This window comes from Pimephales promelas, chromosome 9, assembly GCF_988280905.1.
Source record: "Pimephales promelas chromosome 9, fPimPro1.hap1.1, whole genome shotgun sequence".
In the NCBI taxonomy this organism is placed as follows: Eukaryota; Metazoa; Chordata; class Actinopteri; order Cypriniformes; family Leuciscidae; genus Pimephales; species Pimephales promelas.
The window spans coordinates 34734938-34761902 of NC_142777.1; the positions used below are offsets into that span (position 1 = coordinate 34734938).

The following is a 26965-nucleotide window of genomic DNA, read 5'->3' on the forward strand; positions in this document are numbered from 1 at the left end:
AAAAAAAAAAAAAAAAAAATTGGCTATGGCCTAGGAATTTAGACTGAATTCTGAATCTGAACCACGAAAACACTAGCAGTTTTCTACAACCACTTTTGAGTTGTCACAAGTGAATCAGGATATTAAACGGGCATTCAGTTGAACTACTTGTAGCCACTAGATTTAAGGTTTTGGATGTAGAAAAACTGCAAAGTTGTTAGAGCAGACCATTTCAGAGATCAATTAAACACCTTTTAAACTTGAAAGACATCGCCTCGTAAAGGACAGAAAAACACTAGTAAACCAGTAAAGTTCTTGCATTTGTTTTATTGACATTTACATGAAGAAGAACTGAAGGTTGTAAGTGACAGGATAATGCAGTAAGAAAAAATATAAACGGGTGACAAGTTTAGAAAAAGGGAAAAAAAACAGAACATGGACCACACAATAACATAATTCAACTTAAGCAAGCTCCTCTTCACCCTCCTCCTCAAACTCTCCTTCCTCCTCAGCGGTGGCATCCTGGTACTGCTGGTACTCGGACACCAGGTCGTTCATGTTGCTCTCCGCCTCAGTGAACTCCATCTCGTCCATGCCCTCTCCCGTGTACCAATGCAGGAAAGCCTTGCGCCTGAACATGGCTGTGAACTGCTCGGAGATCCTCTTGAAAAGCTCCTGGATAGCAGTGCTGTTGCCAATGAAGGTGGCGGCCATTTTGAGACCACGAGGTGGAATGTCGCAGACGGCGGTCTTAACGTTGTTGGGGATCCATTCCACGAAGTAGCTGCTGTTCTTGTTCTGAACGTTGAGCATCTGCTCGTCCACCTCCTTCATGGACATACGGCCACGGAAGACGGCGGCCACAGTGAGATAGCGGCCGTGACGCGGGTCGCAGGCGGCCATCATGTTTTTGGCGTCAAACATCTGCTGGGTGAGTTCGGGAACGGTCAGGGCACGGTACTGCTGGCTGCCTCGGCTGGTCAGTGGAGCAAAGCCTGGCATGAAGAAGTGCAGACGGGGGAAGGGTACCATGTTCACTGCCAGTTTACGGAGATCAGCGTTCAACTGACCGGGGAACCTCAAGCAGGTAGTGACGCCGCTCATGGTGGCAGAGACTAGGTGGTTGAGGTCACCATAAGTAGGAGTTGTGAGTTTGAGAGTACGGAAGCAGATGTCATAAAGGGCTTCGTTGTCGATGCAGTAAGTCTCGTCTGTGTTTTCCACCAGCTGATGGACAGAAAGTGTGGCATTGTAGGGCTCTACCACGGTGTCTGATACTTTAGGAGAGGGCACTACACTGAAGGTGTTCATGATGCGGTCAGGGTACTCTTCGCGGATTTTGCTAATGAGGAGGGTTCCCATACCAGACCCTGTACCTCCACCCAAGGAGTGAGTCAGCTGGAAGCCCTGAAGACAGTCACAGCTCTCCGCCTCTTTCCGAACCACATCCAAAACTGAGTCAACCAGCTCAGCTCCTTCGGTATAGTGGCCCTTAGCCCAGTTGTTTCCAGCACCACTCTGGCCTATCAGGTGACAAATGAAAAAGAGTTTAGTTACTTCAACACAAAAGGAAACTAGATCCATATCAGGTGACAATTTGCCATTCAAATTTTGTTCAGAGCAAGTGCAGGACCATCTAAATCAGATGTCCCAACTAAACCATTGTTCTCAGATGCATATTTGTAGTAAAACTATTTTATTTACCAAAAACAAAGTTGTCGGGTCTGAAGATCTGACCAAATGGACCGGACCTCACAGAGTCCATAGTACCAGGCTCCAAATCCACAAGAACAGCACGTGGAACATACTTTCCACCTATAAAAAAAAAATAATAATAATAAAGTAGACTTTTAGGACAAAAATACCATAATACAGCTTTGTCAGGTAAAAACACTAAAAACACAAAAGAGATTAATTTCTGCTCACCTGAGGCTTCATTGTAATAAACGTTAATTCGGTCCAGCTGAAGGTCACTGTCGCCATGGTAACTGCCTGTGGGGTCAATTCCATGCTCGTCGCTAATGACTTCCCAAAACTGAAATTAGATGGATTCAAAAGATCCGTTATAAACTATTTATTGTTATCAGTCAATTTAGTTGGACTGAATACTTATTTAGACCATGACCAAACGCATTGATATTGGATTTGTTAATAAAAGGCAAATAGAAGCGACCAAAACAAGACTAATCCAATATTAACTAGCCAGGGCTTTCCGTTACATGGGCTCCACACTTGTAAAATGGAGTTTGCCAAGTCACCGGAGCCATTTTACACCACCCGAGAGCTTAAAGTAACAGAAACGTAGTACCATGGCACTAATGACTCAAATTTTAACTTTGGATATTGCACAATGAGAAGAAATTATTCAGATCCTGTCTTTGAATGGGGCCAGGGGGTATTTGCAACATGATATTAGCGTTCCCGCACTTTTCCGTGAACTAGATACAAACCGCCACATTACCACACGTGATTCTTCTAAGTGAATCGACTCGTTCGAACGGTTTGTTCAAATCTATTCGCCTACGTCATGACTCCTACATTCGGTTGACACCTTCAGTGGAAGAGAAAAATCTCGAAAGATTCGGCTCTACCAAATCAGCAAAACGAACAAACTCGCTTGTGCATCGGCCATTACGCCGGTCAGGCGCGGCCAACACCCTAAAACTAACGCATTGTTTCACCATTAGTCAATTCAGACCGTGCGGATTTCATACATTAAACGTCCTTTTGAAAAAATAATAGGTCATTTTTCGTCGATTCGTACCTGAGGACTAAAAGAAACGATTTTTTTAAGAACTTGTTGCGTTTTGAGATAAATCCTGAACCACATTTAAGTTAAAATAGCTTTAAGAAGTTAAGATTAAATAATAATGATGATAATAATAATAAAACAGAATACACGTCTGCAAACTGAAAAAACTAAATATGTAATAGTAGCGTGACCAATTAAGCGTAACAATGAATGATCCTAAAAGCCGCGAAGATTAACGTTAGCTTTTCCCAAAAGCCCAACTGGCAACGTTAATTTACTATATATTACAAATAATACATAAATTCGTTCAGTTCTTACCTTGGCACCAATCTGATTGCCGCACTGTCCAGCCTGTAAATGCACAATCTCCCTCATTATTGCGTATTTGTTTGCTTAACAACCCAAAAGATGACTGAAACAAACAGATTCAAACTCAAAACTCCTCGGCAATGAGGTCGTAGAATGAGATGTGCTCCTACTTATTCAGTCTGGAGAAATCACCAACATTTCCATCATTCTCATTGGTTGCTGTGCGCCCTCTCCAGCATTCTCATTGGCTCCTTTAGTGTGCTCATTTTTATGATTGGTTTATCCAGACGGGTGCGTCATTATAGGCAGACTGAATGGCCATTGGCCAGAAGAGCGGTTATAACGGCTCTCGGCATTCAAAACGCGTATGTAAACAAATTATTAAAAAAATTAGTAGGCATATTTTCCAAACTTATTTGCTTAAAGACCACAAATAAAACATAATAGAAGCAGTTTAGACAGTTTAACCCTTCCATTTGTCACCCATGGCCATTACAAGGTGCTAATTAATTTACAAGGTAGAAATAAAGTAACGTTAATTATAATACTAGTAATAAAAACTCTGATAGGTTTAAAGCTTATTGAACCTAATTTTGTGTAAATGAAGAAAAATCTGAGTACATTAAAAAAAATCGCATTGAGATCTATGAAAATAATTATTCATCTATCCCTGATAACTTGATGTTACATTCACAAAAATATGCATAAATAAGACAAATACAAGTCTATAAAGTACAAGAGACACAATCACAATAGTCTTTGCATTTCTATATGATCTTTAATGTCTTTAAAAGCTGATATTGCATCAACATGTATCCTTAACCTCATAATGAACCTCGAGTTGTTTTAGTTCACTGCCATGTGTTTCTGAACCATTATTCTTTACCCAAGGACCTTATAAAAAATAATATGAAGTGTGCCAAGGGTCAATGGGTTTCAATACAAATTGTTTACCAAAATAATTGTTTTCTGTTGCAGAGAGAAATAATAAAAAGACATGCATGATTGCCATGCAAGAAGATTTACAAAGAAACAAAAACAAGAAAGGAAAAAATCCAGTCTTCTCTCTGTATATTTGGTAAACACAAATGTTTCATTCTGGGTCAACTCTATAAATTTCTTCTTTGTCTATGTGGATTTTGTGTTAAGCAGCGGCCTTTCCTAAACAATTCCTCAGGTGTGTCTTTGTCCAAGGTCATAGATCATCCTCTTTGTTCAGTCCATGTTTTTCAAGGTATCGTCTGCGGGTGGGGTGAACAGAAAGTGAAGAATCAGATTATATTTATATATATAAGCTGTGACATAGTGGCTTTTTGTGACTAGTAGAAGTTCTGAATGGCCGGTAACTTAAATTTTTTTTTAACCAAATTGGCCGGTAAGTTGAATATAACTCAGTCAAATAGAAACTGGTTATTTTCATGCACTCGAATTCACAAAATTTTGAGAGTCAACTTAAAATAAAAAGCAGATGTCACTAAAAATATTAAATTCATTGTGTCATAGACAACATAATTTAGTGGATTTTACATGATTTATTCAGGTAGATTTCATGAAAAAAAAAAAAAAAAAAAAATCAAGCCTTAACTATTCAAAAATATTATTAAAAAAACTATTCACAAATATCATCATGGTAATATTGTTACCATACATTTTTACAAAATCTAGTGGACACTGGCAAACAACAGATTTAGAAAGATTAATAAATCAATTACCTTCTTGCATATTCATATAAGGCTTCTTTTCTCTCCTGTAGGGTCATGTGTCTGTCTATGGGTGATCTCCCGAAAGATTTGGCACCTGGCTGTTGAATAAATAGACATATTATATAAATATCCTGTAAGACAAAAGGCTTCAAAGTTGCTATTTATAGGTAAATTCACTAAAATAGGCCATGCAAGAAAAAGGCCATTGTATAGTTTGTACAAAATAAGTTCAAACTCAAAACAAAGAGCTTGTTCTTTGGTACACTGAAGAATATTGCAAATTTGATTTATACAGTGTACTGAAAATGGTAATGGTATGTAAAATAGTGATGTTCAATTATTTAACAAATCCTTCTTTTAAGCCGGTACTGAGTCGGTTCACAGAATTGAAACGTTAGCTCTGGGTTGATGATGGCGCAAGACGCATACCTGAGGTAGCACACACACACGCTCTTTGTGCAGCACCAAATGAGTCAATAAGCTTGTCCAGACAGATTAATAGGGCTTTTCACACTTGAAATAGTTAACCCTGGGTCGTTCTAAACCCTGGGTAAAAGGAATCCTGACTTATCTTGCTTCACACTGCTCATAATTTACCTGGGGTTAAAAATGAATTCATATTATCGATATAAAGTGCTTAGCATAAGTGAACACACCCATGCTAAAGTTGACTTTTGGAAATAGATCTTAATGCCTTAATTAAAAAAAATGAGGAAAACCAATTTTCACTGTGAATGAATAATGTATAGCAAATAAATGTTATTCCTTAAAATACAGGGTGCATAAGACAGGACACCCCTTTGTTAAATTCCCATAGAGGCAGGCAGATTTTTATTTTTAAAGGTCAGTTATTTCATGGATCCAGGATAATTTGCATCCTGATAAAGTTCCCTTGGCCTTTGAGATTAAAAGAGCCCCTCATCATCACATACCCTTCACCATACCAAGAGATTGTCATGGTTTTATTTCAGTTAGCCTACTAGCTGTATTGATTTGCATTGAGAGATGATCTAATGGAAAGTACCCCATGCCAATCTCTAGGTTTAGTGAAGGGTGTGTGATGATGTGGGACTATTTTAGCCCTCAATCGGATCATGGGGCCAATCGACTTTTACTTAATAAACAAAAGGTTCCCTTCATCTCAGTGAAATACGATTTTGGGACTTTTCATACATTATCTATACACACACACAAAACTGGGCTTGATTCGGTTGCTCTGAAGGTATGTAAAAAAAATGTTTTTACACTTCTGGTCTTCGGGGTCAATATGACCCCACATTGAAATGAATGGGAAATGTGAAAAAAAAAACTAAATATATTTCCATATAAATATAAATAATAATATAAAGTTTTTACACAGAAATTAAGGCCTAGTACTAGAGCATAAATGCAATGTATCATAAAAAAATAATATTTCATATGCAAGCTAATGGTGTAGTTGAGGAATTGTGTGGTATATGGATACAAAAGTACTTTACATCTGCAAAAACACAGCATTAATGAATAGATGAGAAGTAAACAAAAGAAAAAAATGATGTATTATTTGTATGATTAAAAATGTATATTTTTTGTACAATTACTCAATCAATTGTTGAGGTCGTGTATAGACCCCAAGGCCCAGAAGTGTAAACAGCAAACGAAGACCATTTGAAGGTTAATTCAAAAGCACACATGCCAAGCACTGCAATATTCATAAGCTAAGGTTTCACACTGTACATTCCTAAACCTGGGTTAACATTCTTATTTGCATATTTCTGGAGTCAGCGTCAATGATTGGATGCATCCTCGTATTGCCGACAGTACTATCGAGTTAATACTGAATGGACATTTCGAACTATAAAGGTCATCAAACAGTCTCTTCTTCACTCAAATGTTGTGTTTGTCATTAATTATAATCTAGAAATCTAGAATCAAGTTGTTATTTACCCTAAGTATAAATTGCATCTATCATTATTTGTACTTAGTGTAAATATCTATTGCTATAGCTGTTGCCTTTTACCTCTCAAACACCGAATTTACTGCGTGACTGTCAGAAGCACGCAGATGAGTATGTGTGGTTGTAATATGAGGTTGACTTTCATTTAGAACCGATTCCTTAGTTCAACATCATGCTTATTGGCTCATTTAGAGCTAAGCACAATTCGGATGTAGGTCTTGTGTCATCAATTCAGTAATTCAGTTCAATTCTGTGAACCGGCTCGACCGGTTACTCAATTAAAAGAACGATTCATTCAAAAATCAAACATCACTACTTTGGCTAACAAACTGGTTCATTTGCACCTGCATCTATTCAGTGAGGGATGTGAGAGTCACTGGTACCTTTAAATTGGGTGTGGATGCCATGGTAGACAGGGTGGAGGAAGCTGCGGGTTTGGCTGGAGCTGAAGGAGCGCTCGCAGACGCCTCCGAGCTGAACTGGTCAGCATGCTCCAGCAGGTTGGTTATGGTTGTGTCCACACAGTTGGTCTGTACTGTAGAGAGATTAAAGAAAGGGATAGTTCACCAAAAACAAAAAGAACTGTTAATTTACTCACCCTCAGGCTATCCAAGATTTAGGTGCCTTTTTTTTTTAAATTTTAGCTGAAACCATGGTCCTTGTTGGTTCATATTAATGCAAGTCAATGGCTACCGTCACATTGAGAGTCAAAAAACATATACAGGCCAAACAAAATTAATACCCGTCTCATAACGTTACATTAAGGGTCTTGAAAGGATAGTTCACTTTAAAATTAATTTTTGGTATGTTTTAGCTTACCTCAAGGCCATCCAAGATGTAGGTGTCTTTGTTTCCGCAGTAGTTTCAATTTGGATATTTTTGGGTCAAACCGTTCTTGTCTGTCAGTCATATAGTGGAGGTCTATGGTCACCACCTCAAAGAGCATGCAGAGAGAAGTCCAAATTAAACATGATTTAATGACTCGTAAATGTAAGTACACATTGATGGCCTAAGACACGAAACGAGCGTTTTGTGTGAGAAAACGAACAGTATTTATATCGTTTTTACCTCTTGTAACCACAGAAACATCCAAGTGATCTGAGGTCACGGTCGCTTTGTAGCTGTGGTTACAAGAGGTAAAAACGATATAAATACTGTTCTTTTTCTCACTCAAAACGCTCGTTTCGTGTCTTAGGCCATCAATGTGTACTTACATTTACGAGTCATTAAATCATGTTTAATTTGAACTTCTCTGTGCATGCTCTTTGAGGTGGTGACCATAGACCTCCATTATATGACTGACAGACACGAACGGTTTGACCTAAAAATATCAAAATTGAAAATACTGCGGAAATAAAGACACCTACATCTTGGATGCCCTTGAGGTAAGATAAAACATACCAAAAATTAATTTCAAAGTGAACTATGCCATTAAGCAGCTAAAGGATTGGTGTGTGCAAGAAACATTATTTACAACATTATAACCTGTAATCCACAGCCTCGGAAAACGGTCCTGAACACATTACGAGGCTGTGGATTACAGGAAATAATGTTGTTTCTTGCACACACAGATCGCTTAGCTTCTTAAGACCTCAATGTATCATCAGGAGCCACGGGTATCAATTTTGTTTTGCCTGTATATGATTTTTTTGAAGAGACAGAAGCAGTCAACTTGAATTATACAAATCACCAAGAACCACGGTTTCAGCTAAAAACGTCTTTACTGTTCTACTCAAGAAGAAAAGTCACTTACATCTTAAATGGCATGAGGGCAAGTAAATCATAAGCAAATGTTAATTTGTTGGTGAACTATCCCTTTAACCAAATTCATGCTGGCTGAAACTGAATGGCTTACATCAGCTTTGCATTAGTGCGCATATAGGGGAGCCACAAAATAGTATAATGGCACAGTTGCTTTTAATGAAGCTAGACTGAATTAATATTTCATGTTAGTGACTAATTGCATACAGCAAAGCATTATGGGAGGAAGACATACACAGGTCTCTGGTGATGACCGATAATGGGACGTCAGGCAGCACCTCTTTCACCTGCTGCACCATACGAGCTACTCGTGAGTCTTCGGCCCCTGCACTCGTGCCCAGGAAACCCTGTGCCACTGTGCGAGGTCTGGCACCCAAATCTGACAAAAAACAGTTTCATGTTACACTAGGAGACAAAATACGATCTACTATGTTGATTCAGTGATCTAACTTGTTATGATGTTATATTATACATCGTAATTTCATTTCTCACCATTGAATCCGTTCTTACTTGAATGTGCAGTCTGAGCGGCAGTGTGTCTTTTCCTTTTGATGTGTTCGGCTTTGTCTGCTTTAGTGATCTGTGTGGAGATCACGCCCAGCTTGGAGGCCAGCAGCTGACGGAGGGACACAATGAACATTACATCAAACAAGTAGAAGCTTTGAAACAGACATGAAATAGATCTGAAGGTTAGGCAGATGAAAAGTCATGTCAGTGGACAATAAGATAATAGTTTGTTTGAACATGTTTTTAATGGTAATTCAACCAAGTATGACATTACCGGAAAATGGTTTCAAATCTTTTCAATTTCAAGGCATTTCACAGAGCATTCAATCCTAAAAAAGCATGACTTACAAACTTTTCATTTGCATGCACTTTATTTTAGTAGGACTAATTCAGTTTTTTTTTGTATGCTCCAGTTGAATCATACCAGTCCAGTTTTTGTGAAATCAGACTAACACTATTATTCAAACAATACAATTGTTTTTTAAATGTTTCCGAAAGAGTCTCTATGCTGCTCAACAATGCTGCATTCACTTAATCAAAAACACAGTAATTGTTAAATATAATTACAATGTAAAATAACTAGGACTGTCAAACGATTAATCGCGATTAATCGCATCCAAAATAAAAGTTTGTGTTTATATAATATATGTGGGTGCACTGTGTATAATTATTTTTTATATATATATATATATATATATATAAATACACACACATGCATGTATATTTAAGAAAAAAATGATTAATATATAAAATATTTATATATATTATAAATTATATATAAATCTATATATATACATGAAAATATTTCTTAAATATATACAAGCATGTGTGTGTATTTATGTGTATAAAATAATTATACACAGTGCACCCACATAAATTATGTAAACAAACTTTTATTTTGGATGCGATTAATCGTTTGACAGCCCTAAAAAAATAACCTTTTAAGATTTTAAATGTAAAAATGTATGTCTGTAATGCAAAGCTGAATTTTTAGCTTCAGTGTCATCTTCAGAAATGATCCTAATATCTTGAATTTCTGCTCTAGAAACATTTCTTATTATCAATGTTGATAACAGGAAACCGTTGGAAACCGTTAAGAATAAGATAGTGTAGATAATATGATGGTAGCTCGGGTTTGTCCAGCATGTATACACATTAATCAGGCTACAATTGGCAATGACTACAATCACTGTACACACAAACATATTTTTCAGAAAGTGCGGAAATTTATAAAAAGGAAAGGGCAAACATGCAATGTCTATTGGATAAAATAGTACACAGAATTCAACACACAAACAAAAAAAAAAATAGGGAAAAAGTTTTACCTCTTGGACTTTGCTGGCAAATTCGATATGAGATTCACCATCTTCTTTAGACAATGGTGGAAGCCATCTGGTTGAGAGCATTTTAAAACAATCACACCTTACATTTTTGCACAGAGACTCTTAACAAGAGTGAGAAAGAAAGTTTATTAATTCAGAAAGTCATGATGCTTCTGATTCTTCCTTTACTCACTCAATAATTACATTAAAAATAAGCGTCTATGTCAAAATGTCAACAATTTATACAACTGAAATATATTCAAATATTTAAAAGTGACAGTAATAAAAGTACAATATTAAGCAACAGGCAAGTATGCACAACAAATTCAGGACTAAACCTGAAACTGTTGGTCTTATAAGCTTCATTCGTAAGACTGCTGAGGCTATTAAATACTGAAAAGCTTCATTATTGTATTACCAGTTCTGGCCTGCCGAGCAGCAAAACAGGATTGTACGTTTAAAATACTGCCACTGGACAAAGGAGAGACTGTAATATGTAGTACCTTACATGGTACACTGTGAACGGTACAAAAAAGGTCCACAGCAGCTCCTTCAGCCATGAGGATTCTGGCGTGTTCTGAAAAGAAACAGAGAAAGAACATTTATATCATCCTAGATGCTAGTGTTTAACAGAACTCAGTTATGTGCATGTCGATGGCTTGATGCTTATTATCTAGACATACTTCATATGCACAATGAAAATCTGCCTTCCCAGTTGACCAAGGCTATTTTTGGAGCTACAAAAACAGGTCATTAAAAAAAACGTCATGGAATTCCCATCATTAACATGACCGTCCCACATTTATATAAAACACCCATCCGGCATTCAGCAGCTCGCCCTGTCCTGATGAACTCTTTGCACTGTAAAAATAAATACGCTATATCTAATTAATAAAACAGATTACAAGCAATATTATTAATTAAATTGAACAAATTATAACTGAGTAATAATAAATTAATTAATTCCTTAGAAGTTAACCATTTAAAATGAGTAAAATTTACAAAAATATCTGAATAACAGACAGATACAAGCAGAATTACTGGAGGAGAAAACCTTAATTTTAAGTCACCATTATGGTGATCAGTGTTTGTTTTAGTTGGGCTCTTGACCCTTAAGTCATTCACTTTAAGTTCTGTTTGGCTTATATACCTGGTTTATAACAGTCATATGAACAAATAGAAAAGGTTATCTGATGGTGTTGTTTATATTTTAACATAATCATTTTTTCCACAATCATTTGACGGGTTAACTTTTAAGGAATTAATTTGAGTAATTATTACTCAATTCTAATTTGTTAAATGTAATTAATAATATTGCTTGTAATCTGTTGCCACAATTTTATTGCTTAGATATAGCATATTCATTTTTACAGTGAACTGCACCAGCTGTTTCTACATGCAAAACAGTAACAGAGCTTGTATACATGTATAAGACTTAAAGCTACAGTAGCGTGCATACTTTTTAGAGCCTGAGAAATTTGAAAACATTAGATATTACAATTATAAACCTAGATTATATAATTAGTTTAATGCGAAAAGCATAATAAAAAGAAAATGTTCTCTTTTTTATTCTGAGAAAAAAAAAGTTAGATTTGCGAGATATAAATGTGTAGTGAGTTACAATGTCAATTGCATGAAAATGTCACAATTCTGACTTTTTAACTTTTTAAGATGTAAACTTGCAATTGTGAGAAGCTTGAATTGTGAGATAAAAAAGCTGCAATTACCTTTATTTATTTATTCTGTAGCTGAAACAAGCTTCCATACTTTACACATACAAATATCTAGCTGCCTTTTAAGTTGAAATGAATCAGATCTGGGTGACATCTAAACAGATTAAAAACCCTGATGTAATACAGCAGCTGAAGGAATGGATCATATCCAGTGTTCACCAAAACAAAATAATAAAACCATTTTGCAAAGCTGTAATGGGAGCAAGAGGTCGACCTTTGACAGTCCGTCTTTCTATTGCACTGTGAATCACTTATGATCAGTGCCGCTATAAATACCCACGCTCACACAAAGACTATCTTGTGTGCGATAACTGGAACTTGAGAACGAAAAAATAAAAGTGATCTGGGAACTTTAGAAACGATTGACAATTAGCTATTCAATCTTATTTAAATGCCAGAATGGATGGTTTCATAACAAAGTGATTTAGATTTACAGAAATGATAAGTGCAGCATTGACATAAAAACTATAGGTAGGATTACATTACATACACATTCAGAGCAAGAGAGGCTAATATTACTTATGTTTTGTGTGAATTTAACCGGGTTAAATCATTCAACAAGAGAGGATCATAAAAAGGGGTTTAAATGCAATTACCAAAGCTATGAAAGGCCTCTTCACCAGCAATGCCACAGGCTGGACGGAGTCAGACACAGAGAAAGGCCAAGAGCTGAGGAGAGAGAAGTTGGGCTTTTAAAAATGACATCTTTCTTAAAGAGAAACGGAAACACCATCTAAAAGCTAATGGCAAGGTGGGTGTCAGCTGATTAACAGGCAGTAAAGGCTAAACCTGAGGATCAGTCAAGCTTAGAGGAACCTTCAAGGAAGCTTAGAGAGGACCTGGCAACCCTCCCAGAACAGATCCACATTTAATCACCGAAGTCTCAGCATTAAAGCCGTCCTTACTTACCAAACATTACTTGTATCAGGCACCTGACTGTTTACATACAGTATAGGCACATTTAAAACCAAGTCAGATAAATCATAAACAGGTATTTATGCTAAATGGAGGAAATCTCTTTCAGGCATTATTACTGTTAAAGTCATCCTAAAGGTAGGGCTGTGCATCGCGATTAATCGCATTCAAACTAAAAATTTGTGTTTACATAACATGTGTGTGTGTGCAAAATAATTATACACAGTACACACACATGCATGTATATAGGAAAAATGTGTTATCAATATATAAATTATTCATATTTATATTTAATATAAATTATGTATAAAAATATATATATGCAAATATTTCTTAAATATATACATGTGTGTGTGTATTTATATAGACAAATTATACACACTACACACACAGTTCCCCAGTCCTACCTAAAGGTCAAATAGACATGTATATAGTTTATTTTATTATACACTGTAGTATTAGTTTATGGGGAAAAAATAGATACATAATTCTTCCAACCTACACATTGGGACCTTATTATGTATAGCATCCAACTTCACACTACAGCAATATTTAATTTAAAGCAAATATCAACCGCAACACATTATATATATATATATATATATATATATATATATATATATATATATATATATATATATATATAAAATGCAAACTATATGATCGCTTGGCTCTTTATATCAAGTTTATGTAAGTATATCCAACTTTTTCAGAATACATACAATACATGAACATAGGGTGATATACAGCAAATCTCAACTGCTTGATTGTTAATATTTTCCTAAACTGTAAACTGTATATAAAGTTGGATATGTCGGCATGTCCAATTTTATTTGCATTCATACATTATTAGCATAGGGCAATATATACTATATAGCAAATCTCAGCTGAGTGATTGCTTGTAATCTGCTAAATGCAACTATAATAGATATTATACACATTAACACAAAGATTTTCAGTTTGAATTTGACTTGTAATAATGTTTTGAACCTGAACTTGAGGAGGCCGGTCCGGCCGTTGGTGGTGTCCTCCTCTGGAAAGAGCAGGAGGGGTAAAGCGTTAGGAGATGAGCAATATCTGCGGAGGGTCTCTGTCAGCTCCGTCCTGCTCCCGACGCCCTGACCCAGCTCCATAAAACCCCTCGCCCAGCACAGGAACCCCACGGGGCCCTCCAGCAGAGGCTAAACACGGAGAAAGAGGCAAACATGGTTAGATGTAGCCGATTAGATGCATAATAAAAAGGGGATGTATAGCATTTAAAAAAGTGTCTTATTCTTTTATTATTGAAGCTGAATCAAATAGGTAACATTGTGTAATGCACACTGAGCAATGCGTTCAAACATTTGTGATCGCGAAAGTTTTTTAAATGCTTTTGAAAGAAGTCTCTTCTACTCACCAAGGCTAAATGTATTTGAAAATACGGTAATATTGTGGAATATTAGTACAACTGTTTCCTATTTAAATATGTTTTAAATGTAATTTATTTCTGTGGTCAAAGCTGAATTTTCAGCATCATTACTCCAGTCTTCAGTGTCACATGATCCTTCAGAAATCATTCGTATATGCTGATTTGATGCTCAAAATTGTGCTGCTTAATGTTTTTTTTTGTGAAACAGAATTCCTTGATGAATATAAAGTTCAACATTTACTTGAAATAGACATCTTTTGTCACATTTTAAATGTATTCACAGTAATTTTTGAAATTTTTATATGAGTATATGATTATTTACACTGTGCAAGTTGTGTTAATTATATAATGTTATTTGTATATTATATATGTATATAATATTTAGATGTATTATAATTTAATTATTCAATACACTAATTGTTAATGTTCAATTTTGTTTACTATAATGTACAATTATGTATTATTAATAAGTTAAAGTATAATACATTAAACCTAGGTCAACTCATCCAGAAATGTTAGATCAAGCAGAGCTGCATGACCTAATGTTTGAAACTGAATGCAAGTTTCTCCTGCCCCGCATTCAAACAAAGTGAATCATGTGAAGTGAGCAAACAGAGAGAGTTAAACCTCATTCACTGGCGTCTGGCCCAACATTAAGTCAGCACAGCATCCAAAGAAGAAATAGACCTCATTGTGTGAGTTAACCAATGAAAGACACAGAAGTCAAGGGCAGGGCAGAGGAGAAAGAGATTGCATCATGCTGAGAGACACACTTACTGCACTCACCGTGTTACAGGAGGTCAGGAGGTTGATAATATTGTGGTCGAAATGTGTGACGTGATTGGAGATGTAAAGTCGGGCGGTTTTGTCCCGTAAGCGCGGGCTGTTCTGCTGGACATGCAGACCCAGCACTGAACACATTATTCTCACTATGAACCTGAAACAACACAGAAAAATGCCAATTCACACACACTGGCATAAATACTGCAAATATACAAACTTAGGGTGTGTTCACTCTTCCAGATTGGTTCACTTGGTTTCTTAGTACGAACCAAAAAAAAGAAAATAATACATTTAGTCCATCCTCAGTCATTTTTAATACCACACCTATAAAGATTTAAAACATTTTTTTTTGCAAACTGTGGGGTAAATACACTCGCTATATGTGTGTGCATATGATGGCATTTTGACGAAATGTGAACTCATTAAGATTTTAGGAAATGTGTAAAAGGGCCAAAACAGCACCAGGAAATAAAATAAAAATATTTGTGTTAATAGATAATAATAAAAAAAAAAAAATAGATAAGAAAAAACAAAGATGACGAAGAGAACATTAAGAAAGATTGCTCTGGAAAAAGATTTGAAATAAACAAGTTTGTTAATAAAAAATAATTAAAGCTATTTAGAAAAATTACTAAAACTTAAACTAAAATTATAGTGAAAACTGAAATTATAAAAAATAAAAGTCAATTCACAATAGTGATAAATACTATAATAGCAAATAAATACATGATATAACACTGTAACGATGTAAGATAAATTATCTACATAAAACCTAGTCCACAAATGCAATGTTTTCTAAATCATATTTAATTTCTGATCAAAGTCTTTCTAAATGTTGACAACTATTAACTCTCCGGTGTGGCGTCTTACCTTCTGACAATACTGTCAGGTAGTGCACAACTCACTAGAAACACATGAACACCAATAAATATTCGCAGAAGCATCAAGCACAAGCCAACAGGGGAGTACAGCAACAACAGCAGGAGGATGAAGCGATCATTTGGTAACCTGTGAAAACAGATGACAGGAATAGAAACCAGCTTCAGGATCTATTTCTGAGAACAGCCGTTCAACATCCATGTCTCCATTTCAGAGATCTGAGCAGTGTACACAGGAGACTGAATGACCGATTTCCACCAGCTCACTAACTAGTGCACTTAGTTTCTGCTGTCATTTTATAGTTACTCTAATTTATTAGGATTACTACTCATTACCTAAGAAACATGAATTGGTGGAGAAAAAACAGCCATTACGCGATCATACATTATTTAAATGTAGATTATCTACATAAATAATTGCAAATAATAAGACTCATTGTGTTTATATAAACAATATAATTTTGCAGGTTTCATTAACTGTAAACACAATCAGACTTTTACATAGTGCAATACTTATATCATATAAACCGTCATAGTACTGTTCAAAAAACAGCATTTATTTATAATAGTAATATAGTAAATGTTTTTAATGTTGCAAAACATATCTGTCACATCTGATCAATTTAATGCGTCCTTGCTAATTAAAATTAATCCCTTTTTATACTGTTTCATTAGCATTTATGTCAAATTTAGTTTATTAAATTACGTAAGTGCAACAATAACCAGCAATTATTTGTATTTATTAATTATTTCCTTATGTATGTATATGAAAATCCTTCAATGATCACTAACAGACTTTATACGTTTTGTGTTTTTGAGGGTTTGATGTTGAACATGCTACGGCTAATTGTGTTAGCTCTGCAACTGTTGTCAGACATTTCAAGCTTTAAATGTGAATAAGTTACCGCTGGAAGTCGAACATCTGCTCAATCCCCCGCGTTTCCATTATTTAAACTCTTTCTGGGATATTGTCAAAGGCTGCTGCATACTATTCTTCAGGGTTTAACAGAAGGTGAGAGGGGGAGAGACGCTAGCCCGTTTTAGCCTGTGCTGTTATTCGCCATGTTGAAAAGCTGCTGTTGTTTCTAGATGGAGAACAAAGAACATCAGGGAACAAACGAGATGAGACACTCCACAGCTACTTCCGTGCGGAATCACGTGCTTTGCTATAACGCATCTGATTGGGCTTCATACTTGGAAAAGTGCAATTTTACACAAAAACAGCTAGTCGATACAGATGTTTATTCTTTACAAGAACTATTATCAATTTTCCAACTATATCTATTGTAAAATTTGTGTTTTAATTAACATTATGTATTTGCCATTTCAGTTCTAAGCCCTGAGGTAAAAACATAGACTGTAAAGTCTAGCGACCTCTTCTGCCGCATTTGTTAACATTACCAAATAGCCAAGAATGGATGAGCTGCTAAATAAAACATCTATGTTCCTCTTGAGTTTTCAAAAGACAACCAAAATATGTCATCTTTATCTTATTTTCTTGCTTTTCTGCGTGTATTTGTATTGTTGAAGACTGACATCTTGCGTTATGAAGTATGCACTACAACAGTCTGACATCCTTTATTAGTTTAACATAAGATTTGATTTATAATTTTTAATGTTTTTTTTATTTGTGTATATATATATTTTATTATTACATATTTAGACAACTGCTAACTATTTCTTTCATTTTCTTCCTTTTGCCTTATGAAAAATGTTTTGTAAGAAATGAAGTTTGTGCAGGAAGCACTTGCTATTTTCAAACACTAGGCGACACCACAAGTCTTCTTATCTCCCAATGTCAACTTTTTTAACTCTCTCAAGACTTCATGAAAACACCGATTCATTCAGGTGTCAGTGACTTTTTGTTTGCCCACCACTATAATTCAATAAATTAAAACAGTAAAACCAGAAACTCTTTAATATTTATACTTTGTCCGTTCATGAAAATAAGTCACAGTTTAGCAGGGTTGCTAAATCTCTCTCATGATCAGTTTTGACAGTATATTAACAAAGCAAATAACGCAGTTTCATATATTGATCCAAGTATTAGGCCTACTGCAAATGTAATAGGCCCTATACAAAACAAATCTGAAACGTCTGATACGACTGCCATTTATAATAAAACTCGGTCCAAATGAATGTCTCTCCTCACAAACACACACAAAGTCAGATAACAGTGGTGCCCCTTGAATGCAGTGCATTCGCCTCCAGCTGCAGTTCCCAAATAGGCCTACGTCTCTTCAGTAAGAGATTGAATCTGCCCCATTCATTAGCCTAAGTGGATGAGCTTCCCTAATAGATGCTCCCCTTCCCCTCAATAATTGCTGTTGATTGGCGTAAATTAGACCCTAGTTGCCAGACGAGTGATTCTCGACGACGATAATCTGATTCCCAGCTGAAACTAATAGGATTTTAACTCCGGTTTGGCCTAATGTCCGTCTGTAAGGCCTGGCCCGGCTCTGTTGGTCCAGACCTGCCCTTCAGCCCGCGGCCGCATGCACGACTCACTCTTACTGCAGGGTTGCAGATGAGAGTGGCAGAATAAATCAATTTGTACCCTCAGGTGAACACGCATGCACACACGCTGTCAAACCAGACCTATTAACAGATGGTGTACAGGACTTGACTTTAAGGCCTAAAAGTGCACAAAGGAGACGAGTTTTCACTATAACGCAAAAGGATTTCTGATATTGACATCTTTAAGGATATTTTGTCCCTTATAACGTTACAAGGGTAATAGGGCAGGAACACACACACACACACACACACACACACACACACATCATTATAAGGACATTCAATAGGTCAAATGGTTTTTACACTGTTCAAACTGTATGGTTTTAACCCTACCCGTCACATAAAACGTTCTAGAAATTTTTAATAAAACATTGTTTTTAAGCGATTTAAATTATGAGGACTCAGGAAATGTCCTCATAAACCACATTTATGTTGTAATGCAGTGTATGCCCATGTGATTACACAAATTTGTGTCCTCTTACAACAACACACACAGTTGAAAGGTGCACTGTAAAAAAATACGCTCATGATTTGTAAACACAACATTTTTTCTTTTGTCAAATCAACTTAAATAATTTATGTGGTTCAGATAACATAATATTTTGAGTTTCTGATGATTAAATCAATCTCCTTCATTGTATGTACTCAATTTTTCCATTTCAATGAACTTAAAACTTTAAGGCGACCAGGTTACTTCATTTTTTAAGTTAAACCAACAATATTTTTTAGTGTGGTTATAGCCTACAGGCCCAAGTCTCAATATTTTTTAGATCTGTCCTTCGATTTTAAATCTGATCGCTTTGAAAAGCCCCCCCCCCCCCCAAAAAAAAAAAAACCTCTTTTGAGCAAGCCTGAAGCACAATTGTTGACCAAACATGCTTAACCATAAGACATAGGGTTTGTTCAAATCCAGTTTAGTATTTAGTGATTCACTTGCTATACTTGCTTCCATGTTAGGCCATCACAATGATGTCCAGTTCAGTATATTAAGACATTCTGCATCAACCCCTCTCGAGTCAAAACGAAGCTTTTTGAGGCACATGTCGCTAATGAAGATCACCCTTATTTGATATTATTTGTCATCAGGCTGATAAGAGCGAGCAGCACGCCTCGAGTCTAATGAAACTCCACTCCATTAGCGCTGAATCGGACAGATTGGCCTCCCGGAGAAATGAATTGAGTTTTTTGTATTTGTGAGATCATTCTCCCTGCATTAACTGATCTTTATCCCATCTCTTCATCACAGCCAAATCAGGTTAGGCGGCCATGATTAGCTGGGGTGGCCTCCCTTTTTAAGCAGTAATTGGGTTTAGCGGCTTAGCTGATAGCGCCATTAGGACCAATAACGGCCTTGCTTGGCTCGGGGAGTGAAACAGATTCTCCTGGAACAGATGGCAGATGCTGGTAAAGGGGCCTGATTTAGAGGGGGCGAAAGCAAAGTTTGTGTAACCGTAGAAGTTCTGGCGTTATGCTGCGTCTGTATGTCCTCTGTGTTTTCTGTGATTGCCGGATGTCCGTTTTGCCTTTAGTGGGATAATGTATATATATATATATATATATATGCAGTATATAGGGCTGTCAAAAGATTAATCACGATTAATCACATCCAAAATATACTGTATATAGATTTATATATAATTTATATTTTATATGAATATAAATCTTTTATATATAAATAATATTTTTTTTTGTAAATATGCATGCATGTGTGTGTATTTAGATATATATACTAAATAATTATACACAGTGCACCAACACATATTATTTAAACACAAACTTTTATTTTGGATGCGATTAATCGTTTGACAACTCTCTCTCTCTCTCTCTCTCTCTCTCTCTCTCTCTCTCTCTCTCTCTCTCTCTCTCTCTCTCTCTCTCTCTCTCTCTCTCTCTCTCTCTCTCTCTCTCTCTCTCTATATATATATATATATATATATATATATATATATATAATAAGTATAAGAATAAATTAAAGTGTACTAAAACCCTAGATTATTAAAATTGTCCAATAGAAATTTCCACCAACGTCTCAAATTATGTTTTTTGATGTTGTGTTTACTAGCATTTTGTGGAATAAAACCAAAGACTTTGGCTAATTTCATATCTATTATTTTATTTATTATATACACACAATTAAATATATTTTTTAAACATATTTTGTCAAAATAGCAGGTTGATTAAAAATGATATTCTGTTTACAAGTGCATATTTACCTAGATATTAATTTTTTTTCACACATCATCTCAGTATATAATCTTAGAATGTTCAATAAACCTTGGGAAACAAGTAAATTAACTTAAACAAGATTATTAATGGTAAGATTATATAAATTATGCCACAACCAAGCAATATGTGTATAGGTTAACATATACATAAGTGCTGTCAAATTGAGTAATCGTTATAAATCACATTTAACATAAAAGTTTGTTAATAAAATATATGTGTATACGCACATATATACACACACACACACACACACACACATATATATATATATATATACATACAATATATATAGGCCTATATATATATATATATATATATATATATATATATATACACACACACACACACACATACATAGACTTTTATACACACACACACACACACACACGTATTATATAAACTTTTCAGTTAGTAGAATATTAGTGCTGTCAAATCACAGATTAAATATTGAATTGATTTATTTCTGGCCCTTTCCATCAACAAAGTAGATGAAAATAAAAGGCAGATGCTCAACCAATCGTAGAGGAGGTTCAACTCAATAATCCACATTTTAAACTTCAGAAGAAAAGGGCAATACTCACTCTACATACGTAGACCGGACTTTATTTCTGTAAAAAAAAGTGATGTTTCAGCCAACTTCAAGGCCTCCATCAGACGTCCTTTTTATGTAGAGACAATGACCCCTGGTGTTGACTTCAGGCCAAGTTAATCTGGATAATGACATATAAAACATCTATTTAACATCTGTTTCCTCAACTCTGGCTCACCTTTCTTGATAGGCTACAACAAAGTCATGAAATGCATTTCTAAGTTGGTTGATAGCTGTGGAAAAGGCCTACAGGAGTGGGAAAGTTTAATATTTACAAAACTGAAGACAAATCTACATATTGATTGATATTCTCCACAGATTTGCCTGAAATGGAATATCAAAATATGTGTATTCTGAGAAGTGTACACACACACACACACACACGTGGCTAACAGCGTAATGTTGGATGGATTGTATAGCCTATCTTCAGAGAGTTGGGATGCAGCAAAGAGCTTCTCATTAATGCGGGAACAGTTCCGCCTTTTCCCGCTCAAATCCGTCTCAGGAGGAAGACTTATGAGAGAGCACTTCAGATGAATGAGTGTACACGAAACCACTTCAATTATTCAAGTCCAGCTTGGCACAGGGTGTGACTTTTGGGAAACACAGCACACGCTGCCCAGATCTGTGTACCTGTTGAGCATTAAAACTATTAAAATGATGAAATGATGCCGCTTAAATGGTCCGTCTCAGCAATTCATGTCGACTGTAAGATTGCAGAGAGACCAAATCAACCGCCCTGACCAACATTATCTGCTCTGATTGACCGTTCCGATGTCCTAGTGTGCCAAGTTCTCAAGTCGTGGCGAACGCTGTGAGGCTAATGTCTGTCGGAGGACAATAAAGGCACTTTAAAACAATTGCAAAAGAAATCAAGCAGTTCACTTTGCGGGAAAGCATCCTGTGGTGAGTTTGATCATGTTAATAACGCCGAAGTTAAGCACCTTCCTGGTGAGATAAAAGACTTGACAGGTTATAAGGTGTTTCACAATATGGAAAATTATGGATAATGAGAGCGCCATAAATGTAGATTGGTAGGTTATATTTTGCAGAGATGCGCTGGAGAAAATGATTGCACTGATGAATTTGACTGGTTTAGTTTAATATTGGTGTTTCCTCTGCTAACAGGCTACATAATGCGAGTGAATTAAGACACGATTCAAATGTTTTCTACAATCCATTACGCTAAACTCAATACCTTCAACACAGCATGCGTACACAGCCCGATAAAACATCACACAGTGATTTCACAGCGGGTGACGAGCTGCTGAATGGGGCTTATATTGCTTTCTCAGTGAATTGCATCTTTATATGGAAGAACAAAACAAAAGAGTGTTATGAATGTGCTGAATGAAAGCTATCTATCTATCTATCTATCTATCTATCTATCTATCTATCTATCTATCTATCTATCTATCTATCTATCTATCTATCTATCTATCTATCTATCTATCTATCTATCTATGTTTATTTATTTTATTTATTTATTTATTTGATAGGGACAATGCACATTAATGAACTTCTGAATTGAGACAACAAAACAGACGTAAACATGCCGGATTATAGCCACAGGGCTAATTTACATCCGTAGTCCCTAGACAAATAACAAAAAATACAAAGATTACAACAAACAAAATAACAACAAAAACAAAATAAACTAAAAAAACTAAGTAAAAATTACAAGCCGGAATCACAACAAAAAACACAGAAAACACTTAGTGGTCACAAGACTGGTTTGCTATATCATCTTAATTCAGTTATGTATATCATCTATCTATCTATCCATCCATCCATCGATCGATCAATCTATCTATAGCTGTATATATCATCTATCCATCCATCTTTCTTTCTATCTAGGTATATCATCTATCTATCCATCCATCCATCCATCTATCGATCAATCTTTCTATCTAGCTGTATATATCATCTATCCATCCATCTATCTTTCTATCTATCTAGCTATATCATCTATCTATCTATGCATCCATCTATCTATCTATCTCTATTTAGCTGTATCTATCTAGCTAGCTATCTATCTATCTATCATCTATCCATCCATCTATCTTTCTTTCTATCTATCTAGGTATATCATCTATCTATCTATCCATCCATCCATCTATCGATCGATCAATCTATCTATCTAGCTGTATATATCATCTATCCATCCATATATCTTTCTTTCTATCTAGGTATATCATCTATCTATCTATCCATCTATCCATCTATCGATCGATCGATCTATCTAGCTGTATATATCATCTATCCATCCATCTTCCTATCTATCTAGCTATATCATCTATCTATCTATCTATCCATCCATCTATCTATCTGTATATATAATCTATCCATCCATCCATCTATCTATTTATCTATCTATCTGTATATACCATCCATCTATCTATCTATCTATCTATCTATCTATCTATCTATCTATCTATCTATCTATCTATCTATCTATCTATCTATCTATCTATCTATCTATCTATCTATCTATCTGTCTTTCTATCTATCTATCATCCATCCATCCATAGCCTATATTTATATATACATGTCTTCTTGGATGAGGTGATGTCACAGTTTTGAAGAGGAAGTTATCAAATGACAGCGTGTAAATTAGTGAAATAAAGATCCTATTGATCATCATTTAAAAGCCATGATAAAGGCTCTTCCTCCTGTGACACACTGGCTGCAGTGATTCATGGCTTCTGTGTTATCACAAACCAATATATCTAATCCCAGAGGTGAGGTGAATCTCTCCCCTGCCTCACGTCCTGTAATTCCACTGCTCGCCCTGTTTAATACACTATACAGTCATTTGGATTCACAAGCATTTGCTCCATATATGACCTCCGCTAGTGACATCATTGTTATAAAGGAATTACATTTGTGGAGGCTCCATGAAGACTGTGAGACAGCGTGTTGTGTGAGAGAGAGACATGAGAGAGACAGACAGACAGGATAAAGCAATTGATCTTCATGAATCTGACATGCCTGTCCACATGAAAATAAATCACATGAGCAAAGTACCCATTACACTCCAAAACAGACAACAGAAATTGACATGAATAAGAATGATTCAGATATCAAGTTTTGCGTTCTTTTTATGGGTCACTAATGTCGATGAAAGGTTTGCTAAAAAAAAAAATTTGATTTGCATTTCTTTGGGGAGTTCTGCATTGTTGATGAATCCTGTTTTTGTCTAAATAATGAATCAATTTAGCTACGATAAATTACTTGTGCAGTGTATCCTCCAAAAAGTCTCTTCGGTCACAAACATGAGCCAAAACTGATCATATTTCTGTCCAACACAGAAGAAAGCAAGAAATTAAATTCTGCTTTATTTTATATTTTGTATATTTTACTCATTTATACATTTTCATTATTGCAATGCAAAGCATCTCAGTCACATTTAAGTATATAAAAAATCTGCTTTGATTTTATTAGGTTGATTTAAATAAATAAATGCATTACAGTAGCTTTAAAAACAGTCTTCGGCCTACGTAATGAGAATCGATATTGAGAATAATAGGAATTACATTTTAGGAAACACACAAAGTGCATTTATTTTTTACATTTAAGACGTTACTCAGACTAACACTGACTAACAAAGTACTCAAATTATTTAACAGCATACTTTCCAGTTAAAATCCTTAAAGGAATAATCAAACAATGAAAATCTGTAATCCCACACACACACACACACACACACACACACACACACACGTGCGCGCGCAAACACGCATATGCAGAATACTTGAGTTGTGCGAGCTCATATGACCTTTTATGCTGCTTTTTGGACAGATCGGAAAAGCACATTGTAACCTTGGGAAAGGTTTTCAGAGAAAGTTAATTGGAGTGGGGTCTGATCTTATCATGGACGTTCAATCTGTGTTAGTTAACAGTGAAACTCAAGGCACACTCCAGAGCTCGCTGCAGCCTCCTCGTGCTGAATGGAAATAGCCTGAAGCAATTAGCCCACTAAGACTCACTCATTAGGAGGTAAGAAGTGAATGAGATCTGCTCGCCACAGCTAATCAATATTAATGATGGATTATTTACAATTAACAATGGGCCCTTAATGGCCGCCTAATTGTTTGTTTTGGCTTAATGGGGCGAGGTGAGAGCAGCTAAACTAAGGACATTAGTGAGAGAGATGAGCGAAATATCTTCTCACTTTCTTTCACAGCACAGATAAGCTCATTTGTAATGGAGGCCTGTTTTGTTTTTCATGCAGAGCTCCAACAACAAATCTGGACCAACTACTGAATGTTTTTTTAGCCCTTAAAATCAAAGTGAGAGTTCCCAGTTAACAGGGAATGTTCTCGGAATTTACAGTAACATTAATAGAAAATTCATTCAAAATTCATTCAAAGTTCCTTAGATATTTAATTAATGTTCTAAAAACGTTAACAATGATTTAGTTGGAGGTTCGTCTAAATACTTAGAGAACATTTAAACTTTGGATATAGTGCAACCTAGCCTATTAGCTTTGAGACCATATATAATAGTGTTGAACATTGAAAGTAAGATACAAATTATTAATCTTACTTAATTTTGGACATATAAGATGCTTTTAAAATCTTACGGCAAATCTTCCTGATAGGAAATAATAAGAAATCTACACTCGTCAAATTCTACATTAAAGAAAATCCAGTTTTAATCACATGAACATTGTCTGTCAATCAAACCACTGCGCAAGGTTACCAGTGCTGGAGAAAGTTACTTAATTAAAATGTGTTACAATATTGCGTTACTCCCTAAAAAGTAACTAATTGCATATAGTTACTTTTTAGTAATGTGTTACATTAAAATTTTCTCATCTGAGCTGTGAAAAAGGTTATATTTTTTAGCAAATGTAAATGCAAAAGCAAGTGCAAATTCACATCTGTACAGTGGAGGGCGCAGTTCAAATCTTTCAGATGTCTACCGACTTTCTAGATTGCAGAAGAATTCAACCTTCAACAACACTTTTTTTTTTTTTTTTTTTTTACTAAAGATTATACAAGATCATCAGAAAAGATTGGTCAATAAAGTGGTATATATTGTGTAATTTAGTTATTGCAGGTTTGTGTAACATTCTGAGTACGTATTTCACAGTTTTTATTCATTTTGAGGAATACTGTATATACTGATATTTATAAAACGGTTATTTCCAATGCTTGATTCTGATTGGTCAATAGCTATGCTTTACTCATGATAAAACACGGCAATGACCGCTTCACCCAACGGTTATTTATCACTCCGTCGTTGCTCTTCACGGTCAGGGACTATTTTTACTAGCGGAAGGAAGGCTTTTAGTGATTTTACTTCATGAAAGTTGCACTTATACATATATTTTTTTTTAAAATATATATATATTTTTATTGTGTGGCAAGTGCTGTATCGTGAATAAGTAGGCGGCGTTGTTAGGCACGACACGAAGCGGAGTATACATTCACGATACAGCGCAGCCTCTCGTACCTTATTGCTTACTTTTACAGTAGCCTAACCATGTTCACACCTGATGAACTTACTCACGCTTTCTCTCAAAATGGGGACTGGAGAGCTATCAACTTGCATTAGCCTATTTGAAAAAGTATATTTTGTTGAAGGTAATGCGTTACTTTAGTTTCTGGAAAAAGTAATCTGACTAAGAAACCATGTTACT

The 26965-nt window shown here is 35.6% G+C and overlaps 2 protein-coding genes across 5 annotated transcripts; both read right to left on the bottom strand.

The window, feature by feature from the left end:
• Window positions 1–286: 286 nt before the first annotated feature.
• On the bottom strand, window positions 287–3218 carry tubb4bb (tubulin, beta 4B class IVbb). The gene is made up of 4 exons (XM_089135049.1): window positions 3050–3218; window positions 1906–2014; window positions 1684–1794; window positions 287–1502 (listed from the first exon to the last, which is right to left on the bottom strand). The coding sequence occupies exons 1-4, from the start codon at window positions 3104–3106 to the stop codon at window positions 442–444; spliced, it is 1338 nt and encodes a 445-aa protein (XP_088991175.1). The 5' UTR covers window positions 3107–3218; the 3' UTR covers window positions 287–441.
• A 580-nt stretch (window positions 3219–3798) lies between these two features.
• Window positions 3799–17084, bottom strand: aup1 (AUP1 lipid droplet regulating VLDL assembly factor). Of its 4 annotated transcripts, none has more exons than XM_089135051.1 (12): window positions 16892–17084; window positions 15979–16116; window positions 15103–15262; window positions 13908–14098; window positions 12599–12671; window positions 10773–10846; window positions 10273–10339; window positions 8933–9056; window positions 8676–8819; window positions 7063–7214; window positions 4753–4841; window positions 3799–4281 (listed from the first exon to the last, which is right to left on the bottom strand). In XM_089135051.1, exons 1-12 carry the CDS (start codon window positions 16930–16932, stop codon window positions 4236–4238), a joined length of 1299 nt encoding a protein of 432 aa, XP_088991177.1. In that variant the 5' UTR covers window positions 16933–17084; the 3' UTR covers window positions 3799–4235. The 4 variants fall into 4 exon arrangements, with proteins under 4 accessions (XP_088991177.1, XP_088991178.1, XP_088991179.1 ...); XM_089135052.1 differs by having other exon boundaries at window positions 15112–15262; window positions 16892–17083; XM_089135053.1 differs by having other exon boundaries at window positions 8951–9056; window positions 16892–17083.
• Between the last annotated feature and the right edge of the window lie 9881 nt (window positions 17085–26965).